The sequence below is a fragment of the Hydra viridissima genome, unplaced genomic scaffold, assembly GCF_058129835.1.
Source record: "Hydra viridissima isolate aposymbiotic clone 2 unplaced genomic scaffold, HvirCarnegie_v1 scaffold_3, whole genome shotgun sequence".
Lineage (NCBI taxonomy): Eukaryota > Metazoa > Cnidaria > Hydrozoa > Anthoathecata > Hydridae > Hydra > Hydra viridissima.
In genome coordinates this window covers 9850375-9870605 of record NW_028324302.1, presented here as the reverse complement: position 1 = coordinate 9870605, position 20231 = coordinate 9850375, and the positions used below count along the sequence as shown (strand labels likewise).

The 20231-nt window shown below is 34.2% G+C and overlaps 2 protein-coding genes and 1 pseudogene across 2 annotated transcripts; 1 reads left to right on the top strand and 2 right to left on the bottom strand.

Moving 5' to 3' along the window:
• The first annotated feature begins 3397 nt into the window (after positions 1–3397).
• On the top strand, positions 3398–4735 carry LOC149890946 (uncharacterized). Its single transcript, XM_090082004.1, has 2 exons — positions 3398–4165; positions 4397–4735. Exons 1-2 carry the CDS (start codon positions 3398–3400, stop codon positions 4733–4735), a joined length of 1107 nt encoding a protein of 368 aa, XP_089938130.1.
• A 1978-nt stretch (positions 4736–6713) lies between these two features.
• LOC149890945 (uncharacterized) lies at positions 6714–7748 on the bottom strand. Its single transcript, XM_090082002.1, has one exon. The coding sequence runs from the start codon at positions 7746–7748 to the stop codon at positions 6714–6716; it is 1035 nt and encodes a 344-aa protein (XP_089938128.1).
• Positions 7749–15053: 7305 nt separating this feature from the next.
• LOC149890944 (uncharacterized) lies at positions 15054–17409 on the bottom strand (annotated as a pseudogene).
• Between the last annotated feature and the right edge of the window lie 2822 nt (positions 17410–20231).

Sequence of the window (20231 nt, the reverse complement as noted above, 5' to 3'; positions counted from 1 at the left end):
TAAAGGGCAAATGAAAACAACAACATTGGTGAAAGAAAAAATTGAATTGGCTTTAAAAAAATCACGGCAGAAATAAAATGTATTACACAAAAAAGTTTTTGAAAAATTTTCTGAATGAAAACGGTGTTACTAAAACAGCTAAAAATATGCCAACGTTGTTGATGCTTGCGATTGAAAATAACTTGATCAGTAAAGATGATATTTTGGAAAAAGCTAAAGAAAATAGAAAACGCCGACCAAGAATACATGAACCTAAAGAAAAGAAGCCTGCTGATCTTGTTAAGAAAATCACTGTGAGATTGACTAACGTTGAAACAGGTGAGGTGACTGAGTACAAGTCTCTTTACAAAGCAATGAAAGAAACAGGACACGGATGGAGATATTTAAAACGCCGACATGGAAAGGTTGAAAATGGAGTCAAGTTTGAATATTTACACCCTTTAGAAATGGTTTAAAAAATTTTTTTATTCCGTTAATAAAATGAGATATACAAAGTCGTATTTGAAAAATTTGCTTAGGGAAAATGAAGTCACCAAAACCTCAAACAATCTATTTGGTCTGATGATGCTTGCAGTTGAAAATAACTTGATTAGTAAAGATGATCTTTTGGAAAGTGTGAAAGAGTGCAGACCAGTTGGTAGTCAAAAATGGGAATGGCTTCGTTCAGCAAGAAAAAATCCAATCACTGTGAGATTGACCAACGTTGAAACAGGTGAGGTGACTGAATACAAGTCTATTTACAAGGCAGTGAAAGGAACTGGTCATAAATGTGAATATTTTGCTAATCGAAATGGAAAGGTTGAAAATGGAATCAAGTTTGAAATTCTTCACCCTCGTTGATTTTTTAGCTTTTACCGTGTTAAAAAATCCAGTGATCTTAAAAAATCTTGGTGCAAATAAAAAAGATTGGTAACATGCAAAGCGTTGAGAAAAAGTTTGGTACGAACATCGAGTCTGAGCTGTCTTCAGATCCAACAGTTCGAAAAATTCAAAGAAGGATGCGAGGACTTTCTTTGGAAGCTAGAAACCATATTTTAAGATGCTGTAAAGATTGTTTTTTTGAAGTTCTTGACACAATTGTACAACTATTTATTGATGGTGAAAAGCATGATAAGATTGATAATCTTGCTCAACTTTTTAGTTCTCGAAGATCGTATTCTAAATGAGATTCTTTTTCAAGTGAAAAAGTTTGCTGAAAAAAAAATTGAATTCGAGTAATATCATTAACAACGATTAAAAAAAGATGGAGGTTAATGAACTCATTGAGAGAAAAAAAGAGTTGACTCGTGAGATCACACTAAAAAAAAGAGAGTTGAGAAAGGTGGTTAATGAAATAAATGCAGTGTTCACATTTTTAAGTAAAGAAGATAAGGCAGAGAAAAGTGAAAATTTGACGGAGAGACTGAAAAATTTGGAAGAAAGCATAAAAATAAAAAAAGAGTTGTCAGAGAAAGTAAAAGATTTGTTAAAATGTCCAGAATCACTTATTGACAAGCTCAGACAGTCTGGAAAAATGCTTGAAAAAATTAACAAGCTTGAACTTAAAGTTTATTGTAAACTGAAAAGACCGTTGATGAAAGATGTGTTTGAAAAGAACTACATACCAATTCATAAAATGATTCAAGACCTTTACCTTCTCAGAAATCAGTTGCTTGATGAAATCGCGAGAAGTCATTTGAGTAAAAAAGACGTATGCAAAATAAAAAGGCTTTTTGGATACGATATTTATCAAATAAATTATATATTGCGTAAACAAAGTGAAATGTTTAATGATGAGGTTTATGAAGGAGATATTGTTAATGCACTTGATGGAGAACATTACCGAATGATCCAACTCTTTGGTGAAGAGGAACTGCTGATGAGCGACTTTGAGCGTCTAAAAGAGATGAAAAATCAAATCGACTTCACCACTTTATTATTTGAAATGGATGAACTAAGACCTTAAAAAGATGGAAAGGAAGTATACGACTCCATAAGCGAAATTTTTGCCAACTATCTTGCGGCTTAATTTTTAATTCTTTTTTAAGAATTGAAAAAACGGTTCGAAGATTCCGACAGTGCGCCAATATTTTTTTAAAAATTGAATTGACTTAAGGAAAGTCATGGCGGAAATAAAATGAGTCTCCAATCTTCGGAAAACGTCGAAAAATTTTTTCTTCCATTAATAAAAATGGAAGATAAATCGAAAGTCTCAATGGCATCATTACGAAGAGATGCTAAAGAAAGGCACCTCAAAGGCTATACCAAAATGACAAGGGAACAGCTCGTTGAAGCTATAAGAACAACAAAACCTGTCATTGGTGTCAAAGAGCCTGTTAATGATCGAAAAGATCGAAATAAAATGACTGTGAAAAAATTAAGAGAGATGGCTAAAGGCCGTGGTGATATCAAAGGTATCTATAAAATGAGAAAAGCTGATCTCATTGCAGCTATAGGACCCATCATTGGACGTGGGCCTGCTCCTCAACATGTAGCTCGTAGACGAACGACTGAGGCAAGACCTTTGCCTGCTCCTGCGCCTGTTGCTGATCCCATTACTGCTCCAGCACCTGTTCCTGCGCCTGTTCAAGCACCTGGCTGGCTTTCAAGGTTTAAGGCAACTGCTATTAATGCGGTTAATCATGGTTTTAGCCAAGTAAATGATATCATTAGTTCATTCATCCCATCTGCGGTGAAAAATGCAGTGAGCAGTGTGAGAAATGGAGTGGAAAAAACGATCAAGTCAATCAAAGATGTTGCATTTGCTGCTCCGGTTCCAGCTTCAGAGTCTACAAGTCCGGTTCCTGCTTCAGTGTCTACAGGTGCTCCTTACACCATAAAGTTTAATATGTCTAAGCATTCAGCAGAGCGTTCAACCAGAGTATTTTCTTACAAGCCGTCTTCTCGGCAACAAGACATTGTTTCATTTCAAAACTTGGTGAGAGAGTCTGCTATTCAAACCATGGCAGGAGAAAGAAACACAAAGGTAAGAATTTCTTTAGTCTGTGAAATGACTCGCGTAAGCATTTTGACTGGTGAGGAAACTACTCAGACGGCTAACTTTTCATCCTACACGAAAAGATTATTGGAGGGTGATGATGTGCGAGCGCTCATGACCGAAATGGAAGAAAAAATCTTGGAAAGTAGTGCTAATTACAACAAGATGGGATCTAATTGCGTCTTGTCCAAGATTATAAGAATGGATATCAGCTTTGCCGATTATGAAGCTTTCAAGGGTTCTTCCTACATGGAGCTGTCTACCGAGTTGAAAAACAAGAAAGCCATCATCAACATGAAAAACAAAGACAATGAATGTTTCAAGTGGTGTATCACCAGGGCTCTTAACATGAAAAATACGCATAATGAAAGAATTGATGAAGACTTGATTGAAAAATCGAAATAGCTCAATTTTAAAGGAATGGAATTTCCTGTAAAGGTGACTGATGTTGAAAAGTTTGAGAAAAATAATCTGGATATTAGCGTGAACGTCTTTCACTATGAAATGAATAAACCTCAACCTATACTAATATCTAAATTTCATGATCGAAAGCATAATATTGATTTGCTGCTCATTTCAAACGAAAACAACAGTCATTATTGCCTCATTAATAATTTCAGCCGGTTTGCTTGTTCTTCAGCATCAAAGAATCAACACAAACAATATTTTTGCAGAAATTGCATGCATGGTTACGACCTTGAAGAAAATCTCAAAATTCATCGAGAATACTGTTATGAAAACGCTCCAATGAGAATCGATCTTCCTGAAAAAGGGACGACTGTTCAGTTTAAAAACTATAAAAAGACTATGAGAGTTCCGTTTGTAGTAACTGCTGACTTTGAAAGTTTCATCAAACCCGTCGATGACAACACTGAATATGATAGTAAAGAGTCGTACACCAAAAAATACCAAAAGCATGTTCCATGCTCGTTTAGCTACCATATCAAATGCTTTGACGAAACCATTTATAAAGAAAAACCAGTCAAGTACACAGCAGAAAGCGAAGAGGATGACGTGGCACAAAAGTTTATCACCAGGCTTGAAGCAGACCTTAAAAAGATTTGGAAAATTATCGATTCACTGAAACAGCAATGGAAAAACAAGAAACCTAGGACTGATGAGGATGAAAAGAAGTTTGAAGCTGCAACTGGATGCCACATTTGCAATAAAGATCTTAACGGTGACAAAGTATGGGAACACTGTCATTTGACTGGAAAGTACCGTGGTGCTGCTCACAATGCTTGCAATAAAAAATATCGAATTCCAAAATTTATTCCTGTATTTATACACAACTTGTCTGGATATGACAGCCATTTGTTCATCAAGAAATTAGGTGGGAAACTCAATTGCATACCCAACAATGATGAGAAATATATCAGCTTCTCTAAAAAAATCAAAGTGAGAGACACTATTAACAAGAAAGGTGAACCAAAGGAAGTATTGAGAGAAATGAGGTTTCTTGACAGCTACAGGTTCATGTCTGACCCTTTAGACAAACTCTCTAAAAATCTAACAGATGAACAATGCATAAACGCTAGGGAATATTATCCTGAAGATAAACAGTTTGACTTGATAAGAAAAAAAGGTATTTTCCCTTACGAATGGATGGACTCCATTGATAAATTATCTGAAACGCAATTGCCATCAAAAGAAGACTTTTACTCTGGACTAGATGACAAACACATCACTGATGAAGAATACGCGCATGCGCAAAACGTTTGGAAAGTATTTGGATGCAAAACCTTTAGAGATTACTGAAAAAGAATTTTTTAAACTCATGAACAACGCTGTCTTTGGTAAAACCATGGAAAACATTGAAAAACACGTTGATATTAAACTTGCCACCACAAGAAAAGAAGTCTTAAAATTAACTAAAGAAACTCGATATGAACGACACGTCATTTTTGATGAAAAACTAGTAGCGATTCATATGAAGAAAACACAAGTCACTTACGATAAACCCGTTTACTTAGGAATGAGCATCCTCGACCTAAGCAAAACTCTCATGTATGAGTTCTATTACGACTACATCAAGCCTAAATACGGTGATCGTGCAAAATTACTCATGACTGACACTGACTCACTCTTTTTTGAAATCGAAACAGAAGATTTTTACAAAGACATTGCTGATGATGTTGAAACCAAATTTGACACAAGCAACTTTCCTAATAACCATCCTGCCATTGAAAACGTTGGCTTCAAAGTAGGATTAAATAATAAGACTATCGGCATGTTCAAAGACGAAGCCGGAGGAAAAATAATTAAAGAGTTTGTTGGACTTAGACCCAAGCTCTACTCTTACAAGATCACTAAAGATGAACACAAAAAATGCAAAGGGATGAAAAAGAACGTGGTCAAAAATAAGCTTACTCACCAACATTTTAAAGACTGCTTGAAGGGTAAACAAGAAAAGCTTGCAACCATGAACGTTTTCAGATCCCATCTTCATGACGTCTACACCGAAGAAATCAACAAAGTCGCACTCAGCGCTAACGATGACAAAAGGATCCTATTGAATGATGGCACTCACAGAACCTTGGCTATTGGACACTACAAAACAAGCTTGTGATAACACTCAGCTCAAAAGATGATAAAAGACACAGGAGAACAAGGCTTTAAATTTTGAAGAAACCATTTTTAAAAGGATACACGCTTTTTAAAAGTGAAAAACAATCAATATCATCCTTGAATACTGAAAAATCGGCGTTTAAGACATTATTTCCATAAAAAATTAAAGCGTTTATTTTGCGTTTTGCATCGGTGTTCATGCTCATGTTCCAGAACCGGCATTTGCCTATATATTACAGACCAGTCCAGCCTTTCTTTGGACCACACTCGTTGTTTACGTTTATCCGTGATAGAAAGAATAGGTTTTTTAGCAGCTCTGTACGTTTCAATACCTTTGTCTCTCTCTGCTAACTTTTGGATTATTTTTTGACTCATTGAAGATTTGTGCTAGCATTTTGTAGCTGAGTCTGGGGTTTTCTCTACTCATTCTGAATACACCATTTTTGTCACGGTTGCTGAGTTTGGATGGTCTCCCAGTACGCGGCATGTCGGAGACGTCCTTGGTAAGTTCCCAGGTTTTGATGGTTTTTCTAACGCAATATTCAGAAATGTTAAGTATTTTGCCTATTTGAACGTTTGTGTGATTTTTTGTCCGCGCGATACCAATAACTTGCCATTTGGTGTCACTAGAAACTGATTTTCGACCCATTTGCACGCAATTGAAATTAATTTGAAATTCACAATATTTTAAGTTGATTTTTAATGAGTTAAAAGCTGCTTGATAATGCTGTGATGAATTTTTTGATTGAAAAACTACTCAATTATTTGCTAATTAATTGATAAATTCGCTGCGAAAAAAATTTCGCAGTGGATTTATCAATTAATTAGCAAATAATTGATCCTAAATAAAATCGTTTAAACTTTTGTGAAACCTCTTAGTTTGTATCAGCTACCTTTTAATGAAATTTCTGAGTAAACGGTAATAAGTCAAAACCTACTTTTTTTTATTCTATTAACAAATAACCTATTTACCAAATTGGAAAAATAATTATTTTGATATCTGTTTCCGTTAGATTTTTATTCAAGAAAAACCGAAGATTAGATTTGAAAATTCTGCAATCGTTTAAACTTTCGTAAATAGCTGTTTAAAGAATAAAAAAATTTATTTAATTCAATTTTTAACATGATCCTCTTCGAGAATCACCTATTTCATGTGGGTGCGAGACACCTAATAAACAATATTCATTCTGTTTCCGTCTGATTTAATCCTAAGCAACTTATCAGATATGACAACGGCAAAGGCTTGAGTGTCTGCAGGAACGTTTGAATTAAATGTGGGTTTACTTTGCACATCTAATACTGAAGATTTTAACCTCTCAGCCTGCTTGCTCACATCAAAAACAAGAAGTGGGCAAATGTACTTATAGTTTAACGCGGACAAGTTTGGTTGAGCGATGATCTCGCTAATTCCATAAAGCCTATTGTGAAACTTGGCGGCATCTCTGTAAGCCCTTGAGTATTTTTTGTTTTTGAAGGTCAAGTCGTAATCGACAGCAGGGTGTCTTTCACTGTTTAAAGTGACGTATATGTTTTTCAAGTCGCAGTGATCAAATACTAACGGGTTCAGCTCTTTGCTGCCATCTTTATTTGTTTGGAATCTGACAATGACGTACCTCGGTCTTTCACTGGCGGATCTTGCGCTCAACCTCCAACTGAATGTATTCGATACAGGCACAGCGACTGTGTCACACTGTCTGGATCTGAACGATAATGGCACATCCACTTTCGATTCAATGATTTTGTAAAGATTGCTGCTCGCCAAAACAGATGGAGTGACATGAGGCATAAACAAGGACAATTTGCTAAGATCCACTTTTCCTGCGGCTGTTGCAGCTGCTCTAAAAATCGCATCACTATCGCTCTTTCTCACAAGAGTAAGCGTGTGTTTAAATCCGTAAGTCACTTTATCGTAATCGTCGCAAAATCCAAGAATGTGCTTTAACGGAATGCAGAACGAAAATTTTCCTTTATCTTCACTCTGTGTAATAATGTAATTTTGTCTTTGTTTAAATCTGGTGTTATTGACAAGATCCGCTAAAGCTGTTGCGTCTCTTTGCCACAGCTGATTTATACTTTTAGATATTTGGAACTCCTCTGGATATTTAAGATAACCCAACATGGTGGTGGCTTGCCCTGTATATTGTTTCCACTTCTTGATTCGACAATTGATATGAAATCTGGCTAAACAAGTGCATGATGCCATTGTTTGCAAGAGCAGCGACGTCTGTATCTGCATAGGATGTCCCATCTGCTTTTTTTAGCCTTCCTTCAACTAAAATGTACACCTCAGATGGAAGCGTGAACAAGTCTTGCTGCTCGATGTTGATTCTTTTTTCTCCAGGAGTATTTAAATTTACACTGACTGGCTCGTATTCGTGAAATACAAATCTCTGAATTCCCTCATCGACAATGATTTCTTCTGTAAAATTTAAAACATCGAATTTTTCATATTTTTTATAAAAAAAATTCTTCGAATTTTTCCAGGGATCCACGAATCGCACTATCTTCATCCCATTTCCCATTTTTACAAGGTCTTGTATTCTGATGGCATTTTTATTTGACGATTTTCCACCAAACAAGGAAAAATCATCCAATGGCGGCGCGCTTGGCGCTTTTGAGCTTGTCGCTGTTGTGCTTATTGCTTGCACAAGTTTGTTGTTAACCATTCCTGAAATGATGTTTTTGCTTTTTTGAGTGAGGTCCTTCGGATTCGGCGTTCCAGTCTTGGCGTACAATTTCTCTATGGTCCTTTTACCCTTATCAATGGCCACGTCTTTGGCGGTAGATATGGCGGAAGAAGCCAGCTCTTTTCCCGCCGATTTAGTTGCCATGATCGCTTCTATTCCAAGTTCGCTTTTTGAGATTTTATTGGCTAAAGAGGATGCTGCTTTAGAGGCGCTCGACGTGGCAGCTCTTCTTAAGAAATTCTTCAACGTATCGATTATTCCACTTCCACCGACAACGTGTTTCTTAACATATCTATTTCTGTAAATGATCATTTTTTATAAGGGTGAATTTTTTTTTTCTACTTTGCATCGATGTATCTTAGCATCGACTTATACTCGTCTTTATTAATGACATTTTGTCTGAGCATCTCGTCGCATATGGTCACAGCCTCGTTTCTTGACCCTGTATTTCCAGCATGCCAAGAAGCCACGCTCAAGTTAAGCCTTTGCACGAGCGCATTAGGATCTCTTGGAAGTATGATTACTCCAGAACCTTTTTTACCCTTTTTTTCACTCGTTAATTTATCCCAAATAGGCTTTGTTATTTTTCGATATTTTTTGCTCTTTGAGGCTTTAGGTCTGTTTGGATTAGACTCAGAATATATGGAGCCAGTGTCTATAAGTATTTTTGAGTTGATTTGAAAATCTTCCTCCGTAAGGTCGTTTCTATCAGGAGGCGTAGATTTTGTCACAAGCTCCCAAAGACCTTTTGTTCCTTCGTACCTTTCCTCACCAATAATAATATCATTTCCATCCACAGACATCTCCATTGGTTCGAAATACATTTTACCATCTTTTTTACTCATTTCAAAATTTCTTTTCGTACTGTATTTATGACGCGCATTGTACCTGCTTAAATAGTAGGACGAAATATCACCTAATTCATATGGGTGCTTTGCACTTAAATTCATGGTAAACTCTAGATTGCCTAAAGGCTCGAGATCTTTTTTGCGATTTTGGTTGACAACTCTGTCGGCCATGCTCTTCAGCTCGTTTTTCACCTTTTCAATGCTTTCAATAAGAGATTTGTAAAGCTTGCTCAAATCAGTCTGAAAATTTTCATCTGAAATATTGTTATTGAGGACTTCCTGATAAATCCTGTTACTATTCTAAATCATTTCTCTCACTATCTCATCCCTCTTGTTCGGGTCTTGTATTTTAAAAAAAGACATCTTTTTATAATACGGAAAAAAATTAATCCCTGGACTTAACACGATGAGATTGCGTTCATGATGATTTTTTAGATCCTTTGGATCCCTAGAAAAAATATTAATTTTTTTAAACATGTTATTAAATGCATTTATCGCATCCTACCTGCCCTTTTGTATTAAAGACTCTTTAGTCATTTCATCAATGCTGATTTTAGTTTTTGTTCTCATTTCATTCATCATGGATTTAAACTTTTGAAGCTCGCCAAGAATTAGCTCATACTCGCTGTCGCTTATGTTTCCATCTTTTAACGCCTTTGAAATATAATCGCTTACGGTGTTCAACTTTGACTCTGCAAGAACTTTTACTTTATCGTGCTTTTCTGCTTTCAAGCTCAGTTTTTTGGTGACGTGTCCTCCAACAACCGACAAAAAAACCTGCACCGATAGCAACACCCTCGCACGCAATCGCCGCTGGAGTGGCGATAATGGTGGTTAAAAGTCCAATTCCCACATTCCAAAGAGCGGTGCACAATATCTGCATCGAGCTATCCACAATCGAGATGATTCTTACAGCCCAATGATACTTTTCGGTCAGCACCATTCTATTTCCATTCTCATTCTCAATCTCTTTTTGTATCTCGCTTTTTTTTTGAAGGCGGTAGTTGTGCCCTTCATCTGCTGGAGCCGTTGGAAGAGTCGGATACAGTTTATCTTTGCATGAACTAGGTTCTTTGAACCCACATGAATTGTGTTTTTCATTAGATAAATAACAGTTAGATTCTTTGAACCCACATGAATTAGATCCTTCGGATCTATTAAATTAACACCACAGTTACATTCCATTTTATTAAGTAAAGAAAAAATAAAAAAAATTCATGGATCTAATTTTAAAAATTCACAAAGCATAAACTTTCTCCTTTTTTAATCATCATGTCTGACTTGCTGTTATTGTGAATTTCCATGATGACATTATCCACAGACTCTGAAATCACCATGTTTTGATTGAAATAATCCAGTTTTGATTATATACCTTCCCTCAAATTCACCAAGGCTATTCCGCTTTCAAGGTTAATTCTAAACATAAAAGTTATTTTTTGATGAGCCAGTCGATTTTGTTTAATGTCGCTTTGTGCGAATATTTCGTATCTACAACCCACTTTCGCTGGAGGGTACTCTAAATGTTTATCGAAAAAAAGGCTAGATTTATTCCATCCCTTGGATCCCTTTCTATCAAAATGAAATTTTTATTTTCAAACGCTGTTATACCATCTTTTTTATAATGTAAAGAAAAATTTAAATCCTTTGGATTCATGGGTCTGTATACCTAATTCTTCGAATCTGTGAAAAATCAGATCCAAATTTAGATCTTTGCATCCCTGGAAAAAATATTAATTTTTTTAAAGAATTAAATTCAAAAACGGAATGCTAGAAAACGGCGAATTTGGTCCTAACAATAAACCGGATCCGACTGATTCATATCCTCTTCCGCTTCTAACGAACAATCCATCTCCACCTACAGATTCGCTTTTCACCCAAGGTCTTAAAAACGATCCTGATCCTGCTGCTGTCAATTTCATTCCTCTTCCATTCTTTTTCAAATAAACAACTCCTTTACCTGCGATTTTATCAACCATCGCAGAACCAGCAGACGAACCCACTCCTGCCTACAATTCTGTTGACAGAGCTGGGACGACTCTTGTTGCGAGTGTACTTCCAAGCATTCCTAATAAAGGCAAAAGAGCTCCAATAAATCCTCCTTCTATTTTTGAGTTGTGCGCCATCTGTCTTTGGCTCAGCTTAAGTGTGATGCCTGTGCCATTATTGTACGCTTTTGTAATTTTATTCAATTGAGACTTTGTCACTGCCAGGACGTGATTGCCATCCAGATCTTGATGAGACAGCGTTATACTGGTATCGCTCCCTTCTTGAATCGCTTTTTTTATTTTATCAGCTTGACCCTGTGAAATATTCAATCTCACCTTTTGATAATTGCTCATTTTTTTAAACTAAAGAAAAAAATTTTAATGAAAAAATTATCACTCGAAAGCACTGCTCGTATAAAGGTCTTGCAACACTGAGGATATTCTTTCTCTGACGTGAAATCTTACGATTATATCTTCCCCTCTAAAGTCTATCAAATTTCAATTTTGATCTACAATTTGCGTCTCCATTCTTGAAATTTTACTCACCACTATGGGCAAGTATATCAAGTGGAAAGGTTTTTCACTAATTTTGACCCCTGGAGGAGCATCTGGATGAAAAGAATAAATGTCGTTTGTACTTTTTCCATTCGAATAAAATGAACCGATAATGTCATTCGTCACTCTGATCGTTAACACGTTTTTTATCCTCGCAATACTCTCAGACTCGTAGTAGTCAATATAACTCGTCACTTTATCAGGATTTGCTGGATCTTCTTTTTTCTCCACATATGTATATTCTTTTTTATCGAATCCAAGAACTGAATCTTCCCCTTCCACCCCCACCCACCCACCCCCCTCTCGGCGGCCATGCTCCTGTATAAGTAATATTATCTCTTAATTTAATGGTATTTCTAAGAGTCATTTTAATTTAAAAAATTTGAAAAAAAGCAGCTTAATCTATAAATTTTCTGCTGATGAAAATTTTTATATAAGTGTAAAAAGTTTAAAATCTATTACACTTAATAAACCTAGGAATCTCTTTCTGATCTGGAAAACGAGTTAATGGTTTGAAATTAAACGAGTTCTAGGTTTTGATCTAAATATGATTTTAAATCTTCCATAACGTTACTATTAAAAACCAGCATTATCCAAATTAAACCGTCCAAACAAGCTCACGTGGAATAATGTGTAAGCGATTAAAACATGTGGAAGATTACAATTACTTGGAAACAAAATGAGAAATGTAAAAAAAAGACATGGTAACATATTAAATTGTTAAAAATTTATTTTCCAAAATAAATTTACATTCAACTTTGTATTGTTATTAAACTTGTGTCCATTTAAATATACCTCTCCTAGATTGTGGGTTGTTTGTCTTCTCAAATAAACACCAGGGATCGAGGTTTACCTATCAAATATACTTTTAACATAAGCGACGGAATCTTTTTCTTTAATTACTCCTAGCCATAAAAGCTTAAGTTGTCGTACCTAAAACTCAAAAAAAAATAAAAAGAAAAAAAAAAAGAAGAAAATTTTCATTCTTATTCCCTCTAAAAAATGAAGCGTTGATTGGATGTTGATCAACGTAGATTTTGTGTTTATATTCGCGATCAACAGAGATCAACTGTAAACGGATGTTTACTCAACGGCAACTTTATCAACAACAACTCAATGTTTACTTATAAACACTTTACGTTCGTTGATTTACTGTTGAGATCTTGAAAAAGAAAAATTTCGTTGCGTCTTGAATCGTGAGCCCGGGTAAAAATGAGCAATTGCTTTTACTTAGTAATTGGTCAGCTTTACGTGAACAAAAACTTCAGCAGTTTTTCTGATACTTTTATTCACGTAAAGGTAAGCAATTTACTCAGTAATTGCTCAATTTACGTGAATAAAACTTAAGAAAAATTGTTGAAGCTTTTGTTCACGTAAAGCTGACCAATTACTGAGTAAAAGCAATTGCTCATTTTTATTCACCCGGCCTTAGGTGCCGTTCACTTAAACAAATGGACGACGTTAGTAAGTCGTCCATTTGTTTTGTATACAAAGGTTACACTCAATCCAATAAAACTTTAGTAAGTCGTCCATCTCTTTAAGTGTAAACTTTGTATACAAAGCTACCCTTTAGAAAGTTTTATTGGATTTTTTTCAGTGTTTTAAATGTTGATGGGAAAATATGTAAGCAATTGCTATTGTAGGTACTTTAATATCGGCCGTAACTTGAGTCGGAAATTGCCCTTGGTTTTTCATATACTATATAAACCACTGATCTATATTATAACTGGATTATATATAACTGGATAGCGCATCTCTAATATCGAAATTGAAGCCGAAAAAATATTTTGACGGCCATATTGTGAGGACCCACGATTTGTTATGATGCGTTTGAAATATTAAGAAAAGAAACCAAAAGAAAGAAGAAAAAAAGAAAAGGATTGAAAGTACCTAGAAATTAGAAGCAAAAAATGCAATATCAACAAATTAGTAAAAATCTGTTGTAAAATGTCTAACGAATGATCGTATTCTTTAGATAATTTATCTAGATTCTTATGTTGATATTTAAAAATTATGATTATAAGTACAAGTTGAAAATATAATGCTCCTAAAAGTAAGTAAATAATCTTTTCAATTATTACGTTACTATTTACAATATAAAATAGTTTTGTGTTTGTAAAGGCTGTAGTTATTGATGATTAAATAATACCAATTTACTTAATGTTTTTCTAATATTTTTCGATGACATTTTCTCAGTGGCTTGTTTTCCCAGATCATAAAGTCTGACTTTGCAATAACATTGAGAAATTATTTTGATTAATTTAAAAACATGGTTTTCATTAATACCAGTATCAAACATATGTTCATGCAAGTCTCTAAATATAACAGATCCTAAACTTTCTAAAACTGAAATAGATATAGCTTCTGGGATATTTTTGGACTGTGGCAGTTTTCCAGGTATTGTTGCTAGCATTCCGTAATTTTTTTTTCAGTTTCTTCACAAACAGTAATAACATCTCTTGTTGGTTTCATAAGACCACCACTGTCCTTTACTTTAAGAAAATTGGATTCTGGAGCATGTTTTTTAGAACCAAGTGCATCACAACATAACATACAAAATATTTGCTTTTTTGCCATTTTAACAACGAAGCCAGATATATAAGAAACAGCTGCTTTTTTATACTCAGTTAGCAATGAAATATTAGTAATAAAAGAATAATCATGATCAGTAGTCTTAGATGTTCTTTCAGATAAGTCGTATTTTCTGATTATGTTTACTGTTGTAATATCCAAACTGCTGTTATTTATCATAACTGAATCATCTAAAACATTTAAAATATTTTCTGCTTGTAATTTTTCACAATTCCCTGATCCTCCTTCAATATGGCTCCGAAGTAAAAGTCGTTTATATGCTGCTGTGAATTGTTGCGCTGTTGGGTTATTGTTAAATCCTCCTGATCCTCGTATTGAACCAAAAAACAATTCCAGATGGTCTTGACTTAACTTATATGTTAGAAGATATTTTAAAGGTGCTTCAGGAATTTCAACAAGGTTATAAAATATCTAAACGTATGAATGAAATATATATATATATATGTATGTATATAAAATACATACAATATATATAACTTTAGACACAATTTTCAGATATAGGGCAAAGTGCCCAATTAATGGCCATAAATTTCTTATTGATAGCCGTGAAGAATGCCTCAATCTAACGGAGCTTTTATTTTTTCACTGTTACATTGGTGACAAACGGCTTTACCTAAAAAAAGTCCTAGTTAGTACTAAAATATGCTTCATTCAGAGAAAAATGTATTTAAACAGAGATTTCAATTTCGTACCAATTAATGGCCGGGTAGACCAAATAGTAGCCAGCAAATTGAGAAATGGTACCTATTATGAGCCACCTACATAACCTATAACTGACATATCTAAGAATGCTTATATATCAAAAAGTATTACTTTATCAGATGATTATAGCCTAATAATGAACTAGGAACTACTAGATACTAAGAAAAAAATTTTTTAGTAAAAAGAGTATAGTAAAATATACTCTGTTTTGCTAAAAAATATTTTTTTCTTGGTTTATAGCAGTACTTTAACGGAGTGTTTATTTGTTATTCAAATTTAGCTAGTGTATCAAATAGGAAATAAAAAAAATCAGTTGAGAAATTTTTTAATTGCTATTAATCTCTTGAACTAAATTAGCTTTTTTAGATAATTTTTGTGTCTCTTTCTTCTGTTGTTCTTTTTCTTTTTTCTTTTTTAATCTTTTTTCTTCAGTTGCTTTGACTTTATTTTTTTTTCTTTTCCTCATTATTCAATTTCGATTGCATAGCTTCTTGTGAAGTTAATACAAAATATTTTTGAACCTTTCTTCGATTTTCTTTTGACTTGATAGTATATATCTTTGGATAAGGCAAAATATCATTGTCACTATCATTAGCAGAACCCTTTGTACAAGACTGAATTGGTGTCAGAATAGGCTGAACAATAGCTTCATTTGGCATCTGATTATAATGAGAGGGGGTTTCATTGGTCAAATAACAAGGCTGGCCTGTGATTTCAATTGGCATAGAATTTGACTGAACAATGGTTTCGTTTAGAATTGGAATAGGAAGATCTGTGTTTTCATTTGACACTGGAATATCTATGTCAAAAACATCCTTTATGCATGAACTCTTTTTCAGTTTGAATTCTTTATATACTTTATACAAAGGATCTGGAATGTCATAACAATTCTGGATACAGAAGTTGAAAGTTGTAAACTGCTCATGTGTTAAATAAGTATCCCAAACCAAAGAAGCAGTATTATTGTAAAGGTTTACCAAATCAGTGTTATATGTTTTTTTATATTCAGACGTATTTTCAGATTTGTTTGCGCTTGATTCTATTTCAAAATCAACTCCCACTTCTATTAAACTTTCTGATGTTGTTATTCTAGTGTCAGTTTTGATAGGTTGCAAACTTGATTCAAGCAGATCATTTTCATCAAGCAGTTGTTGTATGGAATAGACAGAATTAGGCAAGTAAGCTGTGCTTGGAATAGCAGATGGATTGTATGGATATATGCCACACGATTGAAACCCTGAAATAATGTTATCAGCTGTGAGGGCTTGATCCCAGGCTTTCTTGAAAAGACCACAAAAATTAGGCTTGTCAACAGTAACTCCAGGATATTCATTTATCAATTCATGACAGATTTGATTGTAATATGTTTTAAGAGGACCAAATACTGTTCGATCTAGAGGCTGGAGCCAATGCGAACAATGTGCTGGCATTTCCACAATATGAATATTATTTTCAATTGCAACAGACAATAATTCAACTGAGTTATGAGAATCGTGACCATCAACTATGAGAACTTGTGGCCTATCTCTGCCTATGTTAGGCAAGAAAGTATTGGTGAACCAAAGATAAGCAATCCCTTGCTTTGTCCAACCTGTCTCACTAAAACTCCAATTTGAGCCTGAAGGTGCATCTGTAGTATTAAAAGATTGAAGAGACCTAATCGTTTTACCTTTTTCTATTAAATGTGGAGGCACTAAATCACCTGCAGCATTTATAGCAGCAATAATGGTTATGGTTTCACGTTTTCCTGTAGTACGAGATTGAAGGTGTTTTGTACCTCTTTTTGCAACTATTTTTGGAGGTTTAAAGTCCATCTGTAACCCGGACTCATCCATATTCCAAATCAAAGATGGCTTTAAAAGTGCATGAGTCTCCTGCAAAACTTCATGAAGTGAATAGAAATATTTTGCTACTTTTGGAACAGACATGCATTGATGGCGAACTGATGAAGTACCTTCAGGCTTTCGCAAAACTAAATTTTTATGTCGCTTATTGAATGAGCGCCACCATTTTTCTGAAGGAGTTGAATGTTTAAACTTTAAATTGTGTTTCATGGCTAAATCAGAAGCATATTTTTTAAATTGTCTTTTTCCAAATCCAAATCCAAGTGTAGCCCTTGTTGCTGCATATTCAACTAACTTGTTCTCTAAATTGCTAGATAATATTGGACTAGGTCCAGGTCTAACACCAAGAACTGAATCTCCTCTAAAATATTTACCAAGAGTTGACCGGGGAACATTGAATTGTAATGCAGCTTCTCGTTGTGACGTTAAACTATTTTCAACAGCTGTAATTGCATTTTTCATATCAACACTAGACCACTGAAATCTCTTAATCTTTGTCACTTTCTGGGTAAACTTTGAGTTAAAACTAGAGGCAGTTTTATTTTTTATTTTCTTGTTCCTTTTTGTGCTTTCCATGATTAAAATCAACTTAAAGAAATAACATACAAGCTTTAAAATATAGCATAAGACTTAAAAATGATTATATATATATATATATATATATATATATATATATATATATATATATATATATATATATATATATATATATATATATATACATATATATATAAAGTATATAAAGTATATACATGTATTGTATAGATAAGTTACTATTTTATATATTTACTAGCTATATACTAAATTAATGTTACATCAGCACTTGCCTATATCTTATGTTTATATAAATAGCTGTAATTGAATTGCGTGAAGAAACTATTTACGGCGGATTTGATTGACGTAGTTTATTTGATATGTTGTAAATATAGTTTAAGCGGTTTATTTTATGAGCATATTTGAGGTTCTTTGTATAGTATAAATTGAAGGAAAACTTTTTGTAAAGGAGAATTTTAAGGAGAAGAGAAAATGTAGAGCTGAAACGTTGTGTTCGCTGCGAGAAAACAACAAGCTAACCGGGCACATGATGGAGCCATCTTCGAATAATTAGAACATCTTTGAAAAATACGATGGTATATCCGATGCCGCAATTTGGTCGCAGCGAACCAAAGTTGTTGCAGAGAAGCAACGCGTTGAGTTGACAGTGCTCTTTCCAGTTTTGTTGCGAAGTAATACTTAGTCTTCGATTGTTTGTGAGTAGAAGATAAGAAGGATGTGAAGAGAATCGAAGATGTCTATTTATCGAGTTTTTCCTTTGGATGCCTACGTGGCATGAGTTGTGTACGAAGCAGAAGATGAGAGATGAGGAACAAATGGATGTCTCTTTTGCTGATCTAAAACGTTTCTCGTGTTTGGCAGAGTAGCCTGACGAGAGGGTGCGACTGGCGTTGTAGTTGGATTGCCAGAAGCGGTATTTGAGATTTGGATCCGCAAAAGAAACAATTGTTGTGATGTTCCGCAAAGCAAGAGTTGCTTTGAATTAAATGTGATCCCGAAGGATCAAGGAGGAGTGTAATTGAATTGCGTGAAGAAACTATTTACGGCGGATTTGATTGACGTAGTTTATTTGATATGTTGTAAATATAGTTTAAGCGGTTTATTTTATGAGCATATTTGAGGTTCTTTGTATAGTATAAATTGAAGGAAAACTTTTTGTAAAGGAGAATTTTAAGGAGAAGAGAAAATGTAGAGCTGAAACGTTGTGTTCGCTGCGAGAAAACAACAATAGCTGATGCATTTGAAATAAATTGGAAATCAATTTTACTTTATAGTGTTTATACAGTATAAATTACACTAAGATCCTAATATTAGCCACGTTAGTACCATACAAGAGCCACGGCTCTTATTTGGTCAAACGAGTGGCTATTAATGAGACTATTTGAGATCTTTGAGCTTGAGCTACATTTATGCTTCTTCCTTTCGTGTGTTGACAAATAAAACAGTTTACATAAACATAATAAACTAACAAAACAGATCAAAATATATCATAAAGCCGTACACGAAGGAATACTTCGTTAAATGCGTCTCAAAGTTGCTTGAAAAAAACAAAAATGAGTACCGCCGGTATAAAATATTTACTTCTACTAACCTTGACAAAAATAAGATTTCTACAAAATCAAGACTAATAGAAAAATTTACAAAAGCTCAAATAAAACATAGATATATCAAAGAAACACGAAATAATATTAATCAACTAGGTAAATGTCCCGCCAAGTAAATAAATGTAACAAAAGCTGACCCAAATTTGGCTCTTAATAAGACCCGGCCATTATTAGGTCACTTTGCCCTAAATAAAACTTTACAAAATATTTTAACCTGCTTAATACTTTTTATAGCCATTAAAAATCCAATAAACCAGGTTTTCTTTTTGTTGTATGCAATAATCTAATGAGATGAGTCTTTTAAGTTTGAAATATAATCATATGCTTCATTAAGAAATTTATCCCATATATGCTTATTACTCATTTTTAGTGCGGATTTATAACCTTTAGCAAAAGGATTTCTTGAGTTTAAAATATCAATCTATCAAATATTCTAATAAATTGAACTGTTGCATCACTTCCTTGAAACTGCATTAATTTAAGGTCTTTGCAACAGAACTCTATTGCATTAGCTACACCTGAACTAATTGCCTGAGCAGCAAGATTCACTTTCATTTTTTGTTGCCCCCAATTAATATGTGCTAATCTTAACTTATTTCCAAGACATAATCCTTCATTTTCTTGCAGTTTTTGAAGATAAACTATATATTTCCATGATATTGCATTGTTTTCGCTATCAAACAAAACATCACTATCTGCGAAGCAATTCCGAATTAGCTTTAGCATGTGACAAATATCGAGTAGAGTATGAACTTTTTTATCAGAGTTGAGAGGATGAGTGAAAGAAGTGTTCATTTTTAAAACATCAATTGAAACACCAAGGTTTGATAACATGGAAATGTGACATGAGGGTCCATCACATGTTAGTGATATGACTTCAACACCAACATCTGTCAATCGTTTGATACATAAATTTACAATGTTTGCTCGTTCAGCACCATTTAACCCATCTATAAAAAAATATCCGCATGGAACTTTCCATGAGCTGTTTATACTAATAGCCATGAGAACTAGGGCATCTTTTGCAACCGGGGATGAGTCATCTTGTATGCCATTCCCAAGATCAACATACCCCTTAAATGCTTTTCCATCCCATGATATGTGTTTTTTAATAGCCATTTCATCTAACATAAGTGAGCAAATGACTTTAGATCCTAACTTTTCAGCTTCTATAACCTTGTATTTAAGTGCTGCAAAAGCTGGCTTTGTAAAACCTGGTTCTGCTGAAACTTTTCCATACCATTTCCTAATTTGTGCTTGGCGTGGTAAATTAAAATTAAATGTTTTTCGCACATAATCATAAGCTTTACTTGA

What these genes read in the sequence shown, in the direction of transcription:
- LOC149890946 (XM_090082004.1), top strand. Translation starts at nt 3,398, where the DNA reads ATGGAATTTCCTGTAAAGGTGACTGATGTTGAAAAGTTTGAGAAAAAT. An exon ending in AAGATCTTAACGGTGACAAA is followed by an intron (nt 4,166 to 4,396) that starts GTATGGGAACAC and finishes ACTATTAACAAG; the next exon opens with AAAGGTGAACCAAAGGAAGT.
- LOC149890945 (XM_090082002.1), bottom strand. Translation starts at nt 7,748, where the DNA reads ATGGCATCATGCACTTGTTTAGCCAGATTTCATATCAATTGTCGAATC.